This window comes from Rhodnius prolixus, unplaced genomic scaffold (genome assembly GCF_049639745.1).
Source record: "Rhodnius prolixus isolate KJV_2025 unplaced genomic scaffold, Rpr scaffold_47, whole genome shotgun sequence".
Classification (NCBI taxonomy): domain Eukaryota; kingdom Metazoa; phylum Arthropoda; class Insecta; order Hemiptera; family Reduviidae; genus Rhodnius; species Rhodnius prolixus.
The window spans coordinates 150,663-175,088 of record NW_027411631.1 but is presented as its reverse complement, the minus strand read 5'-3'; the positions used below and the strand labels follow the sequence as shown (position 1 = coordinate 175,088).

Below are 24,426 nucleotides of genomic sequence, written 5' to 3'. Positions count from 1 at the left end.
TGGCCGTTCTATATCTTCCCCTCTGAACCACGTATTCGTATGATATTTTGTTCTCTTGTACACTTTGTTTTTCTCTATTATAAACTATAGTTATTTTGTGCACAGATCTATAAATGTAGAAGATATAAAGGGTTGAAAATTTTTTGGGTCATGAAATTCTGTAAAATTATGGCCGTTCTATATCTCCCACTGTAAACCACGTCTTCGTATGAAATTTTATTCTCTTGTACACTTTGTCTTTCTCAATTATAAACTATAGTTGTTTTGTGCACAGATCTATAAATGTAGAAGATATAAAGGGTTGAAAATTTTTTGGGTCATGAAATTCTGTAAAATTATGGCCGTTCTATATCTTCCACTGTGAACCACGTATTCCTATGAAATTTTGTTCTCATGTACACTTTGTTTTTCTCAATTATAAAGTATAGTTATTTTGTGCATAGATCTATAATTTTAGAAGATATAAAGCAGTGGTTCTTAATTTGTGTTCCGGGAATATGGTCCACGTGTTCCGCGAAATTTCAATTTTAAATGTATTGAAATTTAGAAACTTTAGGAAAGATACGAAAACAAAAAATTGTTCCTTTTTTTTTAATTTGAATTTAATTTTAAGTTCTTGCTAAATACCGAATTTCAAATTATTTAATGTTAGTGTTCCGCGATGAAAATATATACATATAATTGTGTTCCGCGTCTATGAAAAGGTTAAGAACCACTGGTCTAGATACTCGTGAAAAAGTCCAAGTCTACAAAAATTAACCGAAAAGTATTTATTGAAGACGCTTAGAAAAAGGTTGAAAAGCCATAAAAGTGGATGATTAAATTAGTTTGATTAACGATTGAAATTGAACTAATTCGGTGATTAAAATTAAAGTTCAATTTAATTCTCAGATTTAATCATAATTTTTTTAGTTTGATTAAATTAGTTTGATTTACGATTAAATCTGAAATTTAATTGAATAAATAATTGTCATATGATTAAAATTACGATTAAAATCGCCGATTAAATTCTGATTAAAATTAAAAATAAATTTAATCAATTAAATTTAGAATTCAATTTTTTTTTTTAATCAGTGCCCAACTCTGATTGGTATAGTATGACTATGTCAGTGTTTATGCGTTCTCCTGGGTTTATACAAATGTAAGTTCCATTTTTTCAAATTTTATTGACTTCTATTTGTGTAAAAGAAAATAAATGTAAATAGTACACTTGTAAATACACGCAATATAATTACTTGTGATTGGAAGATAAACAACACCTATAGTATTTTTTTAAATTTATTTTATGACAAATGTGAAAAATAAACTCTTGTTTATGTGAATTATTGTTCAGAAAAGAAAAGACCATGCTGTTCAATTTTTTAAAAAACCACTTTGACGTAATCAGGAGACCTCAAGATGTAAAGTATTTTTAGTAAAAGCTCTAAATCGGAAATCAACTTGAAAGAAATACTTCCTTTTTTTAAGATAGTAAGAGAAAATAAAAAAGTATTTTCTTATACGAACGGAGTCAATGTACAGGACCTTGCTTTGATGAGATAACTTGATATAAGTAATAGTTCCGGTATGTTCATGTATACATAATTACATGAGAAAGACTGGGAGAACGCTACGCAGTCAGCGACCACCCAACCATGAGTTTGTTACATCTTTAACTTCCTCTCCTTTGCGTACATGTACTTCTTTCTGCTCTAGGAACTTCTCAGAGTTCTACTAAGTGAAACCCAGCCAAATACTGGAAGTACTCTTGCATTCACAAAACTTTTAAAGTCTATATTCACAATTATTTGAGTTAAACTAATATAGGTCTCAAGTTTTTGTATATTAGTTATCTTATTTACTTATTTATTATTTTCTCGCCTAATCAGCAGTATAGACCTTGGCACAAGGATATTAATATTTCTACCCTTAGTTCTGTCATCCTATTATCTACTATTATGACTCTTCGTAGCATTCTATCCCATTAATTTTCATTTCTTGAGGCCCCAACTTCCACAATCCTAACTGACAGAGACGACTAATTTGCAGATACGTGCTTTTCCCTTCAAATTTTCTTCCGGCCAGTCCTTAATAAGTGCTAAGATGTGTATTCTTTTCATTGACAAAAATCTGATTTTCTTGGTAGGCCTTTCAAACTCCTAAAAACACCAAACCGAAGTGGTTGATACCGAACTTAAAATTGTTAAAGACAATTTCATAATTACCATTGTAATTGAGACGATCGGAATACCTTCTCTAATCTACATTTTAAGGAGAATTAAAAAAAAAAGAAGTGTTTTCTGAGGTCGAATTTTGAAAATCACTAGATTATTATTCAACTAAGATGAAGGTCGATTGCTCCCAACGTTAAAAACCTCCAATGGGCAGGGAAGTGGCAGCCATCTTTACATAACTGAGGTTGTGTATGTGTGAGAATGATACTGAAAATATTATACAACATAATATTATAATAATAATACAATATTCATTACCATAAATATGTAATAAACATAGAACACATATAAATTGAACCAATTCTTTCTTAAAGCACTCTGATCTAATCCATAATGTTTTTTACTCCATATTAAGGAGGAAGCTTTGTGACCAAATTCTGGAATTTCCAACATGTTACCAATTTTCGGTGTGCTTTTAATTGCCAAATAGAAATCGAGGACTAGAGTAATTGTCTATTTTTAAAGGCAGGTTTTACGTCGAACAAACGATTAGATGTCGTGGACGGAGGCGACTAGCAAACATACTTTACTACAAAGTTCTCAACATATTAACCATTAAATAAAATCCAAGGCCTAGACCAGGATTCGAACCAACTATCACAATACATAGTAGCTTTGCAGGTCACGCCTTTAATCGCTCGGCTACCGTAAGGTCAGTAATTAGGTCAGTAAAGGCAGATATACTCTCATAGTACAGCCTGATTATCACTAGATACTTAATGCGTCAGACTAATGATATTTTTGTTTTAAAAAAATGTCGCAAATAAAAGAAATTCCTAGCGAACAGAAGAAAATTGGGTAATAATTTGCTGAAAAAATATATTTCACCTTTTAGAGGGCCTCAAAAAAGAGGTATTTTTCCTGTAATGCCTCAAATTCGACCAATACTTTCTAGTACAACTAGTAAATGAGCGTAATATAGGAACATGAATTTACAATTGCGTATAACTTATTTACACTGCGTGAAGTTTTATTTACACTCCACGTTCCATCAGAAAGGAAAATTATGAAACTAACAATAATCGAGTAGAATTGATTATCGCCGGTTGTAATTTTGATAGAAATATGAGTTTTTTTTTACAATTTCCATATTATGCCTAAATAAGACAGAAACTAAACAAAACCAGATGAGATCTTTTTAAAAGAAGTATAAATATTTTTATAAGGCGTTTTCTTTCTCTTTAAGAGTAAGCCAAAGTTTCTAGATGAAGTAACATGTTTTTTAGAGCATTTTAGTCAGACTTTTTCTTTTTTTTGGCAAGCATGTAGAAAAGATAAGACTATGATGAACAAAAAAATGGTGTAAACAGCAAGTTCGCGACAGCATTCGCTCAAAGAACATCCTTAAAAAATGCTTAATGAATATCGTTTATACCAAACGAACACATTATACAGTTCTGTTCTTGTTACAGTTCTGTTCTTGTTACAGTTCTAGTTTGTCCTGTGGAAACGTATCTTAATATAAAATGGAATAAATCTTTTAGTAAAGTAGAGTAAAGTAATCGCCTATTTTTTTGAGGCGGGGCTTAACGTCCAACTACCATTTACTAGGTGCCGTGTACGGAGGCGACTTAGCAAACGTACTTTACTATTTCTCATTTAACCATTAAATAAAATCCAAGGCCTAAGACCGGGAATCGAACCCAGTACCACAATGTATATTAGCTTTGCAGGTCTCTCCTCTTAACCCGCTCGGCTACCGGCGCCTGAATAAATCTTTATTATAATATAAATATGTACAAATAAAATAAATACACGAAGTGTCAATGTACAAAACATTGTAACCTTTAAGTACAAGTATAGGAAGGTTAAGATATGAATGATAAAGAATGTAGGGAAAATGGAAGGAATAAACCGCAGCTTATAAAATGAAACATGTATTATTATAATGCTCTGATTTTAGCGAAAAACTACGAAAACCGCTTATTCATATACTCAGAGAATATCACGTGTATTCTCGGTAAAAACTTAAAATCCAAACTCACCATCGCAATACTCCATCTTGCGAGGGACAAGAGAAAGTAAACAATAGGCAACATCTAGGAATACTGAATAGAAAATGGAAAAAAACAAAAAATCAAAACAAAACAAAAAGAAATATGGGAGCAAGAAATTGGAGTGTCGGTGAATGCTAGTCGCTAAACTTTCGCCCTAATAATGGCGATGACGGTGTATTGGTTTGGTGCAAGCTCCTGTTTCAGACTACTGTCACCCACTGCTATCATAATAGATACGCACCGCTACTAATACTGATCAAACTGTAAAATTACCGCAATTTTTTCTATATAGTTTCTTTTTATCCTAAACACAACACCTTATAACGTACTTAATTACATTCCATTGCAGAACAGACAATGGCACAGCACTGTTCGTTCTAATTAAGGTTTCATCTTCTTAAAACTTTCTTTTAACAAAGATATTTTACTGGAAAAAAAAAATTATTTTTAACCTTAATGAATATTAGTGCAGCCTTTACATTAGAGACACTAGTTTTTGCGATGTTCAAGGCAACTATATCTAGCACACCGCATAACAATTACAACCCGGAACTCCTGCTTTCTTTAGAATAAAGTTGAAAAAAAAATATGTGAGGCTAAAAAGCTCACACGTCTTTGCTCTACAACAATCATAACAATATAAATGTTTTTTAACGGGCAGGTGTTAGTCTAGTGGTCAAGAGCGTGGCTCTTGTAAGTGGGAAATCACCAGTTCGAATCCCCGCGTATGACTACTTTTTATTTTGTTAGAAAAATTATTTATAGTAAAGTATGCGCTTCCGCCTCCGTCCACGACACCTAATTGGTAGTTGGACGTTAAGCCCCGCCTGAAAAAATAGGTGATTACTTTACTTAAATGTTTTTTATAGATAAACTAAAGCAGGGTTGTCAAACTCAATTTAAACAAAGGCCAATTGGTGCTACAGGCAAGATTCACGCGGGCCACATCACATTTTTCTTGTTAAATTTATATTCTGAATTGAGGATTCAAGAATATGGATAGAATAATTAAAGCACTATATACGAGGGTCGTTTGAAAAGTCCGTGCAAAAATAAAAACTACTTAATTTTTTGGGGTAAACCTTTTTTATTTTTCAACATAGTCTCCTTTTAGGCTTATACACTTCGTCCAACGCTGCTCTAGTTTGTTGATCCCTTCCGAATAATAGGATTTGTCCAAGTCTGAAAAATAGCCATTCGTTTCTGCAATCACCTCCTCGTTTGAATAAAATCTTTTTCCCGCCAGCCATTTCTTCATATTGGGGAACAAATAGTAGTCCGAGGGAGCCAAGTCTGGAGAATAGGGGGGATGTGAAACGAGTTGGAACCCTATTTCCATTAATTTTGCGACCACAACTGCTGAGGTGTGAGCTGGTGCGTTGTCGTGATGGAAAAGGACTTTTTTGTGGGCCAATCGTGGGCGTTTTTCTTGCAGCTCGGTTTTCAAACGGTCCAATAACGATGAATAATATGCATCTGTAATAGTTTTACCCTTTTCCAGATAGTCGATGAGGATTATTCCTTGCGAATCCCAAAAGACAGTCGCCATAATCTTTCCGGCCGAAGGAACGGTCTTCGCCTTTTTTGGCGCAGATTTCCCTTTGGTAACCCATTGTTTAGATTGTTCTTTGGTCTCAGGAGTGTAGTGATGTATCCATGTTTCATCCACAGTGACGAAACGACGCTTAAAGTCCTGCGGATTCTTCTGGAACAGCTGCAAACCGTCCTTGCAACACTTCACACGATTTCGTTTTTGGTCAAGCGTGAGCAATCGCGGCACCCATCTTGCGGATAGCTTTGTCATGTCCAAATGTTGATGCAAAATATTATGTACCCGTTCATTCGAGAGGCCCACAGCACTAGCAATCTCACGCACCTTCACTCTTCTGTCATCCATCACCATATCATGGATTTTATCAATGATTTCTGGAGTAGTAACCTCAACAGGGCGTCCAGAACGTTCAGCGTCACTTGTGCCCATATGGCCACTCCGAAAATTTTGAAACCACTTATAAACTGTTCTAATCGAAGGTGCAGAGTCACCATAATGTTTATCAAGCTTCTCTTTAGTCTCCTGAGGCGTTTTGCCTTTCATAAAGTAGTGTTTAATCAACACACGAAATTCTTTTTCGTCCATTTTTTGAAAATCACTCGACCTCCTCGATTCAAACGAATGCCAAACACAAAGAAATAGATCGATCTGGCTGTAACTTGGTGAGTGTACTTCCAAGAGATGCTACTAACTAAATATAACCTCGATACGCGCCAGTGGTGCTATCTCTCTGACTTTGCACGGACTTTTCAAACGACCCTCGTAATTGTATCGTATTTATAAAACCGAAAAGCGCCGGCGATTTCATCGTACAAGTTTTGCTATATCTGGACTCAAAGACTGAGAACTTAAGAATATATTTTGGGAATTACTACTTCTTTTTTGTCTTTTAAAACCGAATCATTCTGGAATTCCACTTAGAGTGCAGACATATAGCTTCAAACGTCGCCAGAACTGAGTCAGCGTGTTTATACATGCCTGCAGGCCTTCAGGTAAGTCACTGGGGCCACTTGAATACTCGTCTTCAGTAGCTAAAGGGTTAACGAGGGAAGGAATTGTGGGTACAATAGTGCCCCTGACTATCTTAAGCGCTATTTTCTTCGTAGCAATTTTTTTCTATTTTCATTTTATTTCAGAACAAAGTGGGCCACAAAAAAAAAATTACCTAGGGAGCCGCCAGTTTGATACCCCTGTATAAAAGAGTGCTTATAAATTTAAAAACAAAATGTTTTACAGAAATTTCGGCTAAATTATTGCCTAACTTCGGAGTTCCTAATTGATGTTCCTAACTCAACGACCACCGCGAGATCTTCATACTTTACTCCTTCTTCATGATGTAATAAATGCTATTTTTTTCACTACTAGACATTCTTCAGAAACATTAAAGTGATTTGTCTATTGTTTGAGCAGTTAGCGTTCAAAGATTAATTGACATTGTTTTAGGAATGTTCTAGTAAATTGTGAAAGTAAAATCGCTTCTGATTTAACATTCTCATAATAATCATAAAAATAGAAATGAAATATAAAACTAAACAGCTGATAAAAAATTCCATTTAAGTTATACTTTCGAGCATGTAATTTCCTTCTAATTCGGTATTTTGGCAGGACGTTGAAGAGGAAGTACTATCAATAATACAAACAAGTGAAAACCACTTGTTTTCCATAATGGATGAGCTACAGTTTGTTACTCTTTTAAACCTTCTTCAGTTTAAAACCAGTGCAATCCGCGGTCTGCGATACGAAATTGAATTAAAAAATCTATTAACAAATAAGATTATATAAATAATAGGTATCTAAAAGTGTGAAACAAGGCTTTATGTAAAAAATAAGGGTGTGATATTTAGAATAGTGGAAGTAAAAATTTGCGAAAAAGTTCCTTATAAAATTAAATCCACTGAACCAGATGGGTAGAACACAAAGGCTAAAGAAAGTGACTTAGGTCGCACAAATCTTCTTTAGATAATTTGTGCCCGTATTTTAATATGCAAGGGATGTATCTATCGTGTTATTTTTTTACCTAATTTCCATGGTTTTCTTTGTACAGTCATTCAATTTAAGCGTTCAAAACTGAGAAGCGTATTAAAATTGCGTAATGTATAAAATTTAAGATGTATTTCTCACTTTATTTTCATTAAAATATAATTAGATGAAACTTATCTTGTCCAGTTTTAGGAAGCTGTGACCTCCTACTGGACATGCGCTTTATCATTATTAACAATAAAATTACGTGTCTGATACGTTCAATGTTTTTGAATAGCACTTCAGCGAAGCCTGACTTCTTCTCTATCTCTTTAAAGATTTATTATCTGACTTGAAAGGTCAGCATTGTTTTCATAAACTTCCGTAACAACCTAGTAATGTCTACTGTAACGGGTGATGACTATGTCATGTTCTTAGTGCTGCGTTATATTCTCATAACGGTATGTAATCCACAGCTATTAAGAAAAAAATTAATATTTACACCGCACAATAAACTCATCAAATCAGTCTAGCTCAAGCTAGTTCTTTCCAAATTAAATTTATAAAAAGTCATTTTTTTTTAAGAATTTATTCAGTGGACCAATTTTACGTTAAAGCTGGCGTGATATGTGACAAGAATCTTTCTTATTTTGGAATTGTGATTTACTTAGTTCCGTAATCTCCCTTAAAATTTCTTGTTCTTTATAAACAAGTGGTGTGAAACTATTGACTATCTTTCAAAACTATTACAATTCTACTTAATTCAATTGAAACGTAAGCCTAAAAACTAAGATTAATGAGCGAATATGTTAATTAAGGAACGCTCCAGCCTTTTTCCTCACGATGAATATGTATCAACAATTTCTTCCCATCAGAAATTAAATCGAAAGCTAACCTAGAACAATTTTCCCAGTAAAATATTTCAAAAAACGATAGATATTTTTGTAGCACACCTTTTTTGGAGACTGATTCATTAATGTAAAATGAAGAAAGATTATTTTCAATAATACCAAGAGATACCAATTTCACAAGAAATGCCAGAAAACTCAGAAATTTACTCTTAAAACGCACTATCCGGGTTAAAATTAGCTAAACCGGTTTAGATCAGCAGTAAACAGGGATGCGTTACTCCGAGCACACTTCTAAAATCAAATCAAAATCAATTTTTCTACGAAAAATTATCAATTGAAAGTGATGAGCGTAAATAAATAAGACCTCCACTTAGGAAAAACCTGAGGACAGATCTTAAAGTAAAGGACATTCTCATTCACCTTTTCAGACTAAGCAGTTTTTAAAACTACTTCATCGCGCTTGTCTGCAGTTGCGGAAGTTAACTACGCTACACTACTGCATTGAAATGATATTTCTGTACACTGTACCGTTTTCCGTTCTGTATATTTTTTGTGAGAAATTAAATATGGTAAAAATTCAGAAGTTGAAGAAAATCTTATAATTAGAGGAACCATTTAGCGAAGTTTATTTCAGTTTTTCGCGATACTGTATAAAATGAAATGAAATTATTCATTTATCTCTGAATAAATTCTCTAATAATGACAGACAGTTATTATTTGAATTTTATTTTGAAGAAGTTCTAAAGAGTATCTTGTAAGATATGGTAGATCATGAAAACAAGTTTCACTGCAACGTTCGTACTCCACCTGTAATGAAGACGACCAAGTATTTGGTAAGCCTTCTTTAAGTCTTAAGAAGAAACATTTAACTATGTAAAACTATTAAAATTGTAGTAACAGCAAGTCTTATTATGATTTTCATACCATCATTTTGTTTTTTATTTTAAATGCTATTTAGAAAGTGTACTGATTTGTTTTATTTGTGAAAAATTTGTGGAATAAAAGCATTATTATTGTTATTATTAACCAAATACCAAATTTGGTTGAAATTTATTGACCAAAAGCAAAACATTATTTTTTCAGTTTCTTGTGATTTTCAACGGAAAATTTCGTTTAATATTTTTAGAATTAGACGTAAATTAAAAAAAAGAAAAAGAATCAATTATGCTAATACGTAATGTTTAAAATAAATAAAATCACATACTGTGAAGCCGGTACTGGCGAAGGTTGTCGTGCATAGTATTGCTAGCCGTATCAGAACGCTCACCTGGTATATCATTTCGGAACATGCTGAGCTACCGGCGAACACTGTCCTATGCACGAGCACACTGTTACATGCTGATAACTGCAGTATCCAAGAGTGGGAGTTGGTGGGGCTAGTTTACTTTTGATCTTCTGGCAAAGCTGCTGCTGCTGGATTGGTTATTAATATTTACCAGATTTACTGGCGTAAATTACTCATTTACTATATATGATAATTACTATCATTTGCAAGCTGTCAAAATTATTGATGCTCTTCTAAAAAGATCTTTCAGTAATTGGTTTTGTAACAGCACAGGTAATGCTGGAAAGCTTGTACGCTGTATCCATGGTGACACTCCAGGAGTTATACGGTAAAACGTCCCTCTGAATAGCAGACATGTCTATATTGCAATTTCCAATCAGAAATTTATTTTTATAAATAACATGTTATTTGTCGAATAATTTTCTTAAAATGCTTCCATAAAGAGAGATTAAGATCTTTTGGTTTTAAGTGCCACTTTTTTCCCCCTTACTAAGGTAATGAAAGAACGTAGATTCTACGTAATTCAAATACATGATAAATTAAAACCACCTAATATAACTCTTAAAACTTAAATCCATCCATACTCATGTCCGATATTAAGAAGCCAACCTCTATAAAAGATTACAGAGCAAGTTAAAAGGATAATTTAATTAAAGATGGCTACGTGATTTAACCAAAACGCGTCTGGCCTTTTTGAAAACTTAATAACTAATCATAATACACGGTGCCTGACGGAGCGGCTTCGTAACTGAATACTCTCAAGCCAAGGAGAAATTAACAATCAATAATTGAATGCTGATTCAATTAGCAGAATTCAATCAATGTTCGGAAACGTTCTAGATTGTTTTATGCGCAGAGAGCAAATCTAATCCAAAAAGCTGCATTTCTTTGCTGAAAAATAGCTAACAAAAACTGTTAAAAGTAATTACCTCTTTTTTCGAAAAATATTTTCGGTAGACTAACCTTTAACATTGAAGTTTAATAGGAAGGTATGGCACTGACGCCAGCAATCTCATAGAAACCTTCATAGCTAGTTGATGTGCGATATTACTTGGGTTTTAATACAACAGGTATACTCTATGTCATATCACATGTGCCCTCATTCGCAAATATTAATTGATAACTTTAGTGGCCCTTAGTTTATGAACACCTTATTATTACACCAATACAGTGTAACAATATTTTTTATCTTTTAGGACGCTCTAGATTTGGACCTTTCACAAAAATGATCTAGGGTTTCTCGCTTAGGGCTAGAACCCTAACCAGTAAAACAGTAGGGTCACGATTCGAAGCATTTCCAGAAGAATTGGAATAATTCTCTCTCACAGATAAAAGCGCTTCGTTTAGTTTGGGCACTGCTACTTTGCCAGAACCCACATCAACAATGTGTTATGACGTGAGACATTGTTTATGAACTGCTTTTTTAGCAAAACTTTACACAGCTAACCCGATGTGTCATCCTGTCCGCGACTGCTTATTTCTCATATGGCTTTAATAAACAGAAACTGTTTCAAAATCCTGTTAACGCACATGGTGATACATTGATGTAAGTGATAAAGTGTCTCATGACCCAGGTAATTTCATTGATTACAAAGACTACACTTTATAGTTACCACTTGATTTAAAAAAAAAAAATTTAAACTTAATTCTTTTCTGGTGAAATTAGGCCCACATTTGGGCCAAAGGCCTAATTTCTTCTTCCTAGCTGCAGGAAGAGTCAATATCTCAGTCGTGCGTATTCACAGTTTGATTTCCCTTTGCCCTTTTAGGGAGAAGTACTGTAAAAGCAATTTATTTCCATTACTTTTTTTAATAAGAAGTACTATATTCACGATTAAATTTCCACTACGAAATTGCTATTTACCTACAAATAAAAACCCTCCGCTTTTATTCGAAACATTTTCCCAAGAAAATATTTTTTTAACCCTCCCCCCTAAAAAAAGAAAAAAGAAATTTGAATAGAAAACGTCAAAAATAAAAAATTAGTCCCTATAACAGTCAATAGAGAGCAGCACCCACTAGACCTCTATATGCATATTTTATAACTACATAAATAGTAAGTATTTTAACAGTAACTGGCTTTCTTAAAATTTAAAACAATATTAATGAAAAATTAATATAGTAAAATTACTTATTAAATTAAATGATATTTTTGTTTTAAAATTGAATAAAACACATAAGCTTTTTCGTGCGTTTCTAAATGGTTGAAATTATGAGCTGAAGTATGAATGAAATGTTCGGTAATTGCTGATTTGTGTACCTTTATCAACTGTTAAACTTAACTTTTTAAAAAGTTTTTGTTAAGAAGATTATTCAGCGCAAAAAAGTAACAATCTTCAGGACGGCCTGGGTTAACCAATTATTTTTCTTAAAATTATTTTTTTCAGTTTGGGAAAACTAACTGTTAGAAGTATATTAATTTCATTTTTAGCGAGCATTAATATGTAATTAATATTATTGAGAATTATATTGAATACCAAAATTAGACATAGATTAAACATTAACTGCGTAAATAAAGAAATAACTGACTCTTCAAATCTAATATTCCTAGAAGTTTGACTAAGATTTAGCAATTAATTAAATTCAAAAATATATTTTTGCATGGGAAATTTACTTTTCTGAAGTCGATTGGCTCAAACAAGCGTTCAAAATAAATTTGACAAGATTGCAATACTTTCGCTCAGCAATATGAACTTTATATTAATTAAATCATTATAAGCATTTATTTATTTTATGTAAATATGTGATATAAAATTGTTTAGCAATAAAGGAGGCCGGGTTTTAAATCGCGAGAACATTGTCGCTACTGGGTACACTGGTGACAAGAAAAAAAAAAAACTATAAAAGTGTAACTTTACGTGGTTACAATGGTAAGATAATAAAATTTAGAAAAAATCTAATGTTAAGAAAATGAAATTAACAAAGAAGGAAGTCATGTTCTCCTCAATTTTTATTATTTTCTAAAATGGTGGGAGAAAATAAAATTTTAACACAACCAATAATAACCTATATAATTTCTACAATGTCAACATTTTTATATCGTAAATCAAGGTTAATTGATGTTACTCAATCATTATAAAGTGTTTCCTTATCAGACAACAATTAATATACAATATTTTATTTATATTCTGTACGGCTCATATCGTTTGAGTTTTACAACGTGGACAGAAAGATAATAACTGTTTCATTTTATAAAACAGTTCTTAAAGGAGATCTGTTTATTTCGTGTAAATGTTGGATGAAGAATTTATGTTAAAGAATAGTTCTGATTACCCCACTAGGGTTTGCAAAACGGATATTTGACATCAAATGAGAATCAGCAAAGATGGAAGAGAATTTTAATTCAAACAAGCGTTGCAAAATAAGTATTAGTATTTGATGCTGCAAGTCAACACACATATATGTAGTTATTAACTTTTATCTTCCAGAGAAAATTAATTTTTTGAGGAGTGTCAGGTGAGACTTGATTCTATTTCATTTTCTCTACTATATTATGTTAATTTAGTTCTTTTATTATCAAATTTATTTTTTTAGGATTGTTTCCGTACTGAACTGAACTACCTCGTCAGTTATTGAAGAGGCGCACTTTAGTTTATTTGCTTTTCTCCATTTGTAAAAGGCATAGTAATGGCTCATATAACTGGAGAGGTTCACAAAATACTCGCAATAAATTGGAATAACCACAATAAATTTGGCTCGGGAAACTACACCCGACATAAGCCTCATACAATACGATGGGATGTTATTGGGAGACTTAGTCTAGTTGACGCCTCCAACCGACGATGAATTGCTATTGTTGAAGGATGGGAAAATGTGAGATTGGAGACGATATTAACCAACCAGGAAAAAAACAGGTACAAATCATCATTAAATGTTCGGAGTTGGAAGCACATTTGTGTTATAAACTTAGGAATAATAGTAAGAGAAAGTAATGTGAGTGTTCACATCAAATTGGTACACAGGCGGATTTGAAAGTACAAAATAGGAAAGGATTTGCTGATTTAGTCCATATTCTATGTTTAAATGTGAAGCACTTCCACTGCCTTAATTTGAATTCAGAATGGCACGTAATCATTATTGCTACTAAAAGCTCTTTCCTTCAGTGAAAGAGGTGCAATAAGAATATCATATGTTACCAGGTGCTCCCACTCTCATGTTTTTTTCATTCCTGCTGAAAGGCTTACAGCTGAATCCCTTCCAAGTTAATAACTGAAGGAATAATAATCGATCTAAAATAATAACAAAATTATGCTTCAGCTTCAATTATTAAATGAATTATTATTACAATTTATAGAAAGAGCAACAAAAAAAAATGAAAAGTTATTTGGCGATTATTGATAAATCCGTCATGACCTTTACAAAAAAAAAGGTAAAAATATTGTGCCGGAAAAAAAAACGCTAGTGATTACAGAATTGTGAACAGAGATACATTATTTTAAAGGGAATGCCAAGAATAGAAAACGATAGGACACTATTAATGCTCTGACCGATTCGAAAATAATTGCAACTCCATTTAACACAAAACCGTCCCTCAGCCAGAAATTATTAATATGAAATTCTGTTTGTAAATTGATTTCCTCTGCCAACGAGGGAGTATAGTTTACAGTGGATTTTTAAATTGTCCGAATTTTATAATTGCTCGTCTACATTTGTAACTTGTGCGCTTTCAACAGTCAATCGAATCTCAACTATTGGGTCGAACAAGCTAATTACACGTTGGCAAAAACGTGTTGAATGTAAGGCTGTTTATTTTATTTTTTCATTACTGTTAAAGAAGTCTGAGCCTAGTTAGCATAATTTTCGAACTAATGGTTCAAAACTGCAACTAATTTTGTTGAAAAATCTAACATTATAATAAGTCCTCTCTTTTAAGGAACTTTGGTTTAAGAAGTTTAACATTTCTTGTATCGTCAACATCTAACGTTATTGGCGACCAATGCTTTTCTCAGTGCAACGCCAGCCTCCAGACAGTATTCACACGTTACATACAACACTGTCCATCACTAGGCAGTGAGCAGTAAGCTCCTAGAAAGACAAAATCTAAGGCCAATGTTTGGTTAATATTAATAAATATATAAATTTATTATTGTAAAATAAAAAAAAATTATAATAATACATAAAGTTTCCAAATATTTATTTGCTTACAACACTGTGATGTATGAATCATCACACTAACATCTCCATCCAGTATATCCCCACATTGCCGACTTCGCTAACTCCAGCCTAACCCCTCTTGTTCTCATTGCATGTCCTTGTGCAGTGAAAGTGTCTAAGTGCCTGAGTTGAACAAGCATTTTGACCTTGCTAATTTTTTTGTTGCAAATTATTACAATTAAAACAAAATCGGTGTTAGAAAAATGATGAAAATGAAGCAAATCCTAATATTACTGCAAATTGTGGCATTTACTTATGGTATGTTATGAGCATTTAAATTTGCATTTTATTATGATATTTAAAAGTATTTTAAGGATTAAGTATCGCCGAATGTAACGCCCTTGTAATCCTTATTTTTGACGCTTTTAAATTATTTGTCTCAAGAAAACAAAAAACCGAGTCACTAAGTGCAGAGTGTGATCGGTGGTAGCTTAAAGATTCCTTTTGCTGAAACAACTTGTTGATTTTTTTAAAATTTCAATTTGTGAATAATTTTTTTTCGAAATATTTTTTGAAGTATAACCACTTTAAATTATTTATTTTGCTTATTGCGTAATAAGGCTTTACTCAAAACCATAATTTAATGCTTACGTCTGCATATCCTGTCTGTTTGAGATAACGCTAGCTCCCTTAGCACATAGCAAACGAATAGAACATTGCTCTTTGTAAAAAAAAAAATACCAGAAAACTAGATTTCAGTGACATCTATCTTTAAAGGTTACCCATTGTATTAGAATCACTTGAAATTCATCATCATCTGGAGAAACAACAGAATCATCTTCTTAAATTAAATATCATAAATTCACCTGAATAGGGACAATCCCTAATTTACCCGAAGCTCTTGTGGGCTTCATAGCTATCCCAAAGAAAAACAACAGCTACATAACCCGAGGGATGATACATTTCTATCCTAATGATATTTTTTCTAGTCTCCTAAAACATTCAAAAGAATTAAGTACCATCATCGCAACCTAATTATATGCGCAGATGAACACCCCATTATAAAGTTGACTTTCTTACCCAACATCCAAAATTCAAAGAATGGCGTAACTTCAGTAGCCAGTTAGTTCACTTCCCCATATGGAGAATTCTAGCTGAAAATGAAATGTGATATAATAAATATTGGAAAAGTTGTAGAATAACTCAACGAATACTATACACACCTCGATTAGCTTCTACTTACGTACGAGGGTGTAACAAAATTCTGTGCTTGTTTTTCTCGTAATTAACAACATACTTTGCCCCACACTTTATGCATTTTACTTTCATTTTGTGCTTGTATTGTAATGTTATGAAAAAAAAATTATATTTCAAAATAGCTTGTTTAATTTAGAAATGCGTGCCATTTTGCTTAACTCCTTAAAAAAGGCTTTAATGTTACCTCTTTGGTGAATGTGCTGGAAAGTAAGCCTAATCGAGTTGTAGAGTCCAGATAAGGTATCTCCTATTTAATCGGCAACAGTAGCAGCAATTTCCTGCCCTAGGTAACTTTCGCATAAATTAGGCATATTCAGCTTAATCACAAAACTGCGAACAACGGGCATGAAATCTAGAAGCTGAGATGCTTTCCACATGAAATAAATACCTTCATTCAGTAGCTGCCCAATATGAAGGAAAGTAATTCGTTGCCTCTCAGATTGGTTCAAATTAGAGAAAATAATTTTTCAGGAGCGAGAATATTAGATGAGGAAACAAATAATTTTGGATTTGTATGCTAAAAAACGCACTATTGTTGCACCCAGGTACAATAATGCCCGTAAGTTTAAGAAGCATAGATGAACAAATTTTAATTTTTGAGAAAGAGGTGTTATACTTAATAAAAGATATTTTAAATATGTTTCTCAGATATTACTATGCATTAAAAGTAATAGCCTTCATTAAGTGCTTGAAATGCATAATTTCCCCACTGAACGTACTGATACATTTTGTGTGAAACCCTTGTCATTAATGTGACATTATTAAGGCATGGCACTGTGATGATTTGTATGGCTAAAGATGAACTATTTAGGCTTAAACCGTAGTTATTAATATGTAATTTAAACTGTACTTTTGACTTTAACGATAACGTTGCTTGTGCTGAGCAATGTAACCAGTCATTTGTACATTTAATAGAATTACATATTACTAAGAACAGTGATTTCTACCAGCGATGCAATGGATTTTCCAGATTGCCGTAGTTTCTTGGATTTATAGCCACTAACCAAGTGTAACTCTCAGAAAATTATTCACCTAATTTCAATTTATGTTATCTAGCCATGGATTGCAGTTTCGGCCAAAGCAATAACTTCATTGAAAAGGTTGTTAACGAGTGTCCTCGGCTAATTGATTCAGCTGACAAGAAATATTGCTGTCCAGATTCAGAAGGTAGTTTCTATTGTTGTGACCTGGCAAATTTCCTTCTTACTGGGTTAGTTTAATTAATTATTACGTATTTATATTTTTATAAATAACAAATATTATTATAAATACCTTAAATAAATGCTAACTTCTAGCAGCATGCAAGGCGAATTGTGTTGGGGTTTAGTTGTTAATATTTTACCAGAACAAATCGTTACAAGGGTTTTACCAGAAATATGCGTTCTACGATGTTTTTAAAGTAAATGGGGCTAAAAACACATATTTTGAGTGTTAACATTTTTCTGACAAATAATAATTTAGTAGTTACAAGCGGATCTCAAACTGGAGTCCTACCACTTACAGGTCAAGCCATGCTTATGCTTACAACCCCTAAATCAATATATGAAGTGTAGACAAAAAACGATGAAGGTCTCCTGAAAGCTCAAACTTCATATGAGGGCACTGCTCTTGTTAGATTTGTGCTAAGAATGTTTTCAGACAATGCGTTAAAAATTGAACTGATTCAAACAAGAAGTAAACACAATTTGAAAAAAAAAGATAAGACAATCTCTCATATTGTCTTGTTTCAATATAATTATTTCCCAAACAATCACCTACCGACGAGAACACTCATTACTTTTCTTACGAGTATTTGTTTACAGATCACTCATCATTCTGCCAATAGCTGCCATTTTGCTTGTAGTCTCTTTCATCATCAGTTGCATCTGTTGTTTCTGCTGTCCATTTTGTTGTATATATAAAAGAAGAAATGGAAGAGGTAAAGCTAATAAAAGTTTCTTATTATTTCTTCTAATGCCATATTTATTAAATGCTGTTAGGGAATTATTATCTATGGTCCATTGTCTGGTTTTAATAGATTTTAAAACAATGGTTAGTATAATTTTTTTTTTGCTTAATTTAAACTATTTTTATTATTTTGCAGTTTTTATCTAATCACGAACTTATGATGCCTTCATTACGCATTTATTTCAGGTAGGTCTTGAAATTTTATATTACTATACAATCTAAGAAAAAGATACTAGTTTATTACTATTACTATTCATTGGCTTTCATTCATGGTGGCTATTTCTTAAAGAAATAAACTAAAAAAAGATTATGGTTTGAAACTCTCATACGACTATCTCTTACTGTTGTTATAAATAAGGAAAGATCTCCTAAAATTTCCATAAAAAAAAGAAGTACAGATAGTGGTGTGGTGTTTTTTTTTTGGTTCTTTCGCAGGATAACATCGTAACCATGCAAGGTTTTGTGAGACATTGTCTTTTTGGGTAGTTCTGACGGGGCAGAGGTTTAGCTCATACATTGGAAACTTCTCCTTCCGGATCATAACTACTAAGTAGGTAATGCTTTTGTGTTCCACTAGTAATACGTAAAAAATAAAAGACCCCTTACCAATAATTTTTTTTATTCAATTTAAGGCTCGTCAAAATTTGAAAACTTTGGAGCCATTTGGCTCCTCAGTGCTCTACTGTTCTTCATAAAATGTTCGGCCATTGTAGAAATGTTAATTTCAAGACAGTTGCAGGGGTTCCTGGGAAAAACTCTCGGTAAGAGCATCAAGTTAGATCTGTCATTCCGTGACCTCCTCTACCTGTCACTCAACTTTGAGTATCTTATTCATTCACCTTTGGGAAGAGAATAAATAAACCAATGTTTTTCTAAGTCACTCTTAACTCTTAAGCAGATATCTACTCCACAGTTTTAGTATGTAGGTACTCGTATGTTTGCTATGGGTACACTAAACCCAAGTGTTACACACACCAAATGTCTCAGCATTACGTGTATAGTGTGTGGTTAGGATTACCAATGTAACCAATTTTATCGTATTAGTTTGGGATACCGACCGTATGGACGTCTAGATTACTTCTTTGGGAAATTATAAGATAAAAGTTTGTAAAATTTAGTTTTAAATGAGAAAATTGTACGAGTTGTAATGTTTGTTATATTTGTCCGAGTCATAGTGTATAGTAAGAGAAAATCTTATGGATTTTTCATGCTTTTTTAATTTTTTTTTTTTATTGTGTAACAACGTAAATTATTGATTTATTAATTGTAAAAAAATATATTTTTTTTTCTTTTTCAGAGTAAAAACCGCTAATTTTTATTTCAATTACTATTTTATTGATTGGTATTGTCAGTATCATTTATTAATTTTAGTTCATCTACATTGATGTCAATTATTTACTATCTTAGTTATTTACGTTTTTAAAGTTTATAAGATTTTGATTAGTTTTTAAATGTAAGTTAAATGATCAGTCTTGTATGTAAGAAAGATAAGAGATTCTAAATTTAGCAAAACCTAAGTATAATTTGAATATGCAAAACTGTTCATATTTTTGATACTTGGCCTAATCAAAAGTTATTAGGAATTGTTACCTATTTTGAACACCGCTCAGATGCACATCTGACGACTTGCTGCTAACATTTTGCAATAATAATAATTGTTATTATTATTATTTACGAGAAAAAATAATTTAGAAGGAGATATTTTCAGTTTTTCCTAAATAAATTCACAAATACAGTAAAAAGTTATTTTATAAAATTCACGGGGTTGCTAAGCCAATGAAGAAATGCTTAATACAACAAGGTTAAACAATTGTATCCATTGAAATTGTCGTTAATTGCAAGTAGCGACTGCATGTTGTATCTCTAAGTAGAGAATGGGTCCTTCGAACACTAAGTCCTACAGGAGTGTGATTACTTTGTTGTGCTCTTGCTAGTGAATTAAAGACAAGTGTCTTCAAGGCTAGAGGTCTTTATCATCTACTGTAATTTAATCCAAAATTGGAGCATCCCTAAGGAAGAAGAGAAGCGCACCTAGGCCGTAGATGAGCCGGTTTTTTAAACCCCCGAAACAAATCTCAGATCACTTCAGTATAAATTGTTGAAAAATAAAGTGAGATCTCCAACTTGCAGTTGCAATCCGCAAGAAGATGAAAGGAGTGAGGTTTCCTGGTCATAATTTCTTTTTTTGGTTCAAAAGCACAATGTCTGTAACTTGGCTAGTAATTGCTCCCTGGCTGTATCTTTGTCCATAAAATAAATAAATAGATTATTTAAGTCTTTACGGGGCCTTCCAGAACAACCGAGGTTTATACTTCTCTGCTTATTTAACTACTTCATATCCCCTCTGATTAGTCAGGCTGCACTAAAATTCTTTTGTCGTTTTAAAATTATTGCTAAATTTCATCAATGATCTTGCAACTCTGGGTTCTTATACGAGATATTTCGGGAAATGAAGCAGATGATAATTGATAAATTAGAATAGGTCTCGAAAGGTCTGGAGTGTTTTTTTTTTTTGTTGGTAAGATTGCTTTGTTCGCTTCTTTTAGGTCGCCCCACGCGACTAGCAGATAATACCGTGGAGCTATTCTTTAACCGTGCTCCACAGTAAATGAAGCTTAAAAAGAGGAAGTGGTTTAGGTTGACCAAATTAAGCGCTTCTATCCTGTTCATTGGCCCCGAATGTGTTGGTGGAATACCTTTGGACTGTTACTATTCTAAGACTCGTTCCCGTTTCAAATAACCAATTCAATCCCTTTAGTTTCTAACCTAAACCTACTGGCTGTAGGGTGCTTTGTATTGTATTTCACCATCTAATCCTATAGCTAATTATCCTTAGCCTAATTAGATATTACGGTACTCTTGAACGATTTCATTTACCTTTTTTTCAGACAATTCATTACTGGACAGATTCGTCGCTCGATGTCTAGCTTTGACTAATACGCGAATGATATATGTGGAAAAGTGCAGTTTATTTATTTCTTCTAACACTGTGCCCTGAATCTTTTGGATTAATTGGACATTTAAAGCTACTTGGAAGATAAAAGACCTTTAAAATTCTGTGAAATCAATCCTTAATGTATATGTTTATAAGTCTTAAACTTACTACTGCTCAGAGCTAGTTGTTACTTCACGTAAGGAGTACTATGTTTGTTTTGCTATTTTCTCTTTTTAATGGTTAGATTAAGTTACAACTAGCTAGTACATTTTTTCATTTCAATCAATTTTTTTTCACATAAATTTACTATTTTCAACGGAATGTTTCATTTTATGGGTCTTGGTAAATACTTTTATCGTATTTTCCTCGCAGCTAACAATCACAGAAGACAATATGTATTTTCTTCCTTACCAGCAATAAAATTAAAAAACAGAGGAAATTCATGATAGTTTGTAAATATTTCCACAAAATGTGCAAACTTTTTTTATATTTATAAAATGTGTAAAAAAATAATATCGCTATGTTTTCAGACTGAATCAATAATTCAGCGTTAAAATATTTTTGTACAAATTCTATCATTGTTGGAAAGACACTTGACAATTCCTAAACTAATCAAAATTCTCCTTTCTTTCTAGATTGAAACCGCGTAGGTTTCATATCTTTTGTCCTTTACACCAATTGACTTATTTTGGTTTTGTTTTTTCTTTTACTTTTCTACAGCAAAATTGAAACAACCATACATGAATCAGAAATCTTTTCTGTGGATCTGCTTCATTTTGGTTTGTTCGTGTTCACTCTGCTTGAAAATTGAAATGGTTTGTTCTCCAAGACCACTGTGACTGAATTTTGCCAGGCATAAAAGCAGTCAATTCGTGGCTTGTTCTGACTCAATTTGGGCCAGTAGTTAGTAGTCTGACGTATATTCCGACTGCGTTATATTCAAATATATTATGAACATCCTAGTAGTTAAGCAAACACCCATAACTGATCATTGAATAAAACAAGGCAGACTATATAAAGAAAAGATCTCTGATGTTTACCAGCTCCGCGGAAAATACAAGAAGTGAGCTCTTATGATTTTGAGACAAATATCTCAATGTCCTTCGATTCTCTCTAGTGTTTTTACACATGACGATGGTTCTCATTTTATTAAAAGAAAAAAAAAGAGTTTTCTTATATTTCAAAAAACAAATTTCCCATCCTGTTGTCCCCTTTTTTATAAATTGCTAATATTATTGCATTTACAGATTTAACCTGCCTTTTAAGGTGCCTAAGCACATCTAGAAAATAATCTATAAGTTTATAAAATCAATTTGATGCCTTTTTGTTTGTGCCAATTAAGATCTGGAATTAGATTTGTTTAGTAATTCAAATATGTTTTTACAGTGTAATTTGTTTTACTGTGATTTTGTTTTGTCTTTTTCTCTATTATAAATGAGATACTTCTTGTGATTATTAAATTGTATAGTTTGATGTAAATTACCAGTTTTTTTTATATGTGTTATTATTAAATACCAGAATATATATATTACTAAAATGAATAATACTAAACACATTAATGAAATCTGAATTTTAGGTTTTTTGGTGTAATAATTATGAAACTTGGTGTAAAACTTTTCCATTAAAATGCACAATTATCTTTAGGTGAGAAAGGTTATAAATAACATATAATTTAGCTATAGTAACATCACGCCACTTCATTCAGTTATACTTTCAAAACATCAGTGAGCATAGAATTATTGAAAAAGACAATAAAGAAACAAAATGTGAACTCGGATGCAGTAAAACAACGGAATACCCTATCTATTTGAGGTATTGCCGTTACCTTGCCTTGGTAAGAGACAGGGGAAAAAAGGCTAATCTCTCTCTTGGCCTCCATACCCTTCCCGTCTGATAGATGAAGAGAGGATTCGAACTCATCTAACTTCTTTACTGTTCTCTCCAAATCAGCAAACTCAAGTCGTGTTGGATATTGATTGGAAGGTACAATACTACTGGCAGAGCTCCTTGAGCACAAACGCAACTTTAATTTTATTTTATTCTCTTGTTCCACTAATTACCTGAACACTAAGACTCTTGAAGTGTGTCCAGATTTACTACAGTTTAAAAGCGTTCTCGAAGTCGCCAGTACCTAAAAATGGTGTTTAACGGTCTCTGAACCTAATTCCAAGGCATTCTGCCGTTTATTCCCTGTCTCCCCACTAAATTGCCAACTCATGTACCAGCATCTCTTGATTGCTATGTGAAGTTTGCAAAATGTATCGATAACTTCTTCCAACAACACCTCCGCTTTGCCAGACAGTCATTGTAAGGAATAAGAAATTTCGGTGACAGTAATTTTTATTATTTATTTATTTTTTTTCAGGGAACGTAAGCAATAGATAAATGTACAGTTCATGCTTCAAGTTTTCCACAGGAAATGAATTTGAGTTTGAAAAAACTTTTCTCATTTCTTTATTTATTCTCTGAAGTAGGAACAAAAAAAAATGTTTCGTTTGTTTAAGTAATGATCCTATATCTCAGACGGATAAAAAATATAGACAAAGTTAATCTCAAATGGCCAAGGTGTTTCGATTTTCTTTTTTTTAACCAGTGAGTATTTAGAATTAAATATTGGCATTTCAAGATTTCCAATTCTCAATTAGATACAAAACAAGTTGCAAATAAACTAAATTTCACAAACTAAAAAAATGCCGCCAAAATTACAAATCACTGTAACTTTGGACATCGTCGGGGTGTTTTGCACGAATATAATTAACTGCATTTATTGTAGCAAAGTTAAATTAACCAATTTTAGCTTAGTTTAAATGCTCTAGAAAAATTCAGATTTCATTTTGTAGTGTATTTTTATACTCTTGAAAAAAAGTTGTAGTTGAAGATTGATTCAAATTCTGTAAATAAAATCACCGAATGTATATTTTTTTCTAATGTTTTTTAAATATTCGTTCTTAATATTGTAATTTTATACAAATTTTGTGCTTTTCCACAAAATTAAAAAAAAAATGTTGTTCGCCTTAAACATAAAATAAAGTGATCAAGTAAGGTTTAAGTTTTCGAGTTTCCTATATTACTTTATTTCGACACCCTACGTGAAAAAAATGCACTACCTAGAAGGTTCTTAGCTGCAGATTTTTAATATTTTAGAGTCAATTGAAGAAGGTGACAAGCACTGTAGAAGATTTAATAATGCATTCTCTCACCATGATTAACAATAAATTCACCTGGCATGTTTCAGTTGAGGCTATAGTATCTTATCCTATGCTATTTGAAGTGAACACGCTGTTCATCTTAGTCGTTTGCTGATCCTAGTAAACGTCTTTAGCGCGAGTTTTCCTT

The 24,426-nt window shown here is 32.5% G+C and overlaps 1 protein-coding gene across 2 annotated transcripts; it reads left to right on the top strand.

The window, feature by feature from the left end:
- The first annotated feature begins 15,057 nt into the window (after nucleotides 1-15,057).
- On the top strand, nucleotides 15,058-24,139 carry LOC141460012 (uncharacterized). 2 transcript variants are annotated; one of them, XM_074139610.1, is made up of 5 exons: nucleotides 15,058-15,269; nucleotides 17,265-17,418; nucleotides 18,011-18,126; nucleotides 18,292-18,341; nucleotides 21,044-24,139. In XM_074139610.1, the coding sequence occupies exons 1-4, from the start codon at nucleotides 15,215-15,217 to the stop codon at nucleotides 18,300-18,302; spliced, it is 336 nt and encodes a 111-aa protein (XP_073995711.1). In that variant the 5' UTR covers nucleotides 15,058-15,214; the 3' UTR covers nucleotides 18,303-18,341; nucleotides 21,044-24,139. The 2 variants fall into 2 exon arrangements, with proteins under 2 accessions (XP_073995711.1, XP_073995709.1); XM_074139608.1 differs by having other exon boundaries at nucleotides 19,453-24,139.
- The last annotated feature ends 287 nt before the right edge of the window (nucleotides 24,140-24,426 follow it).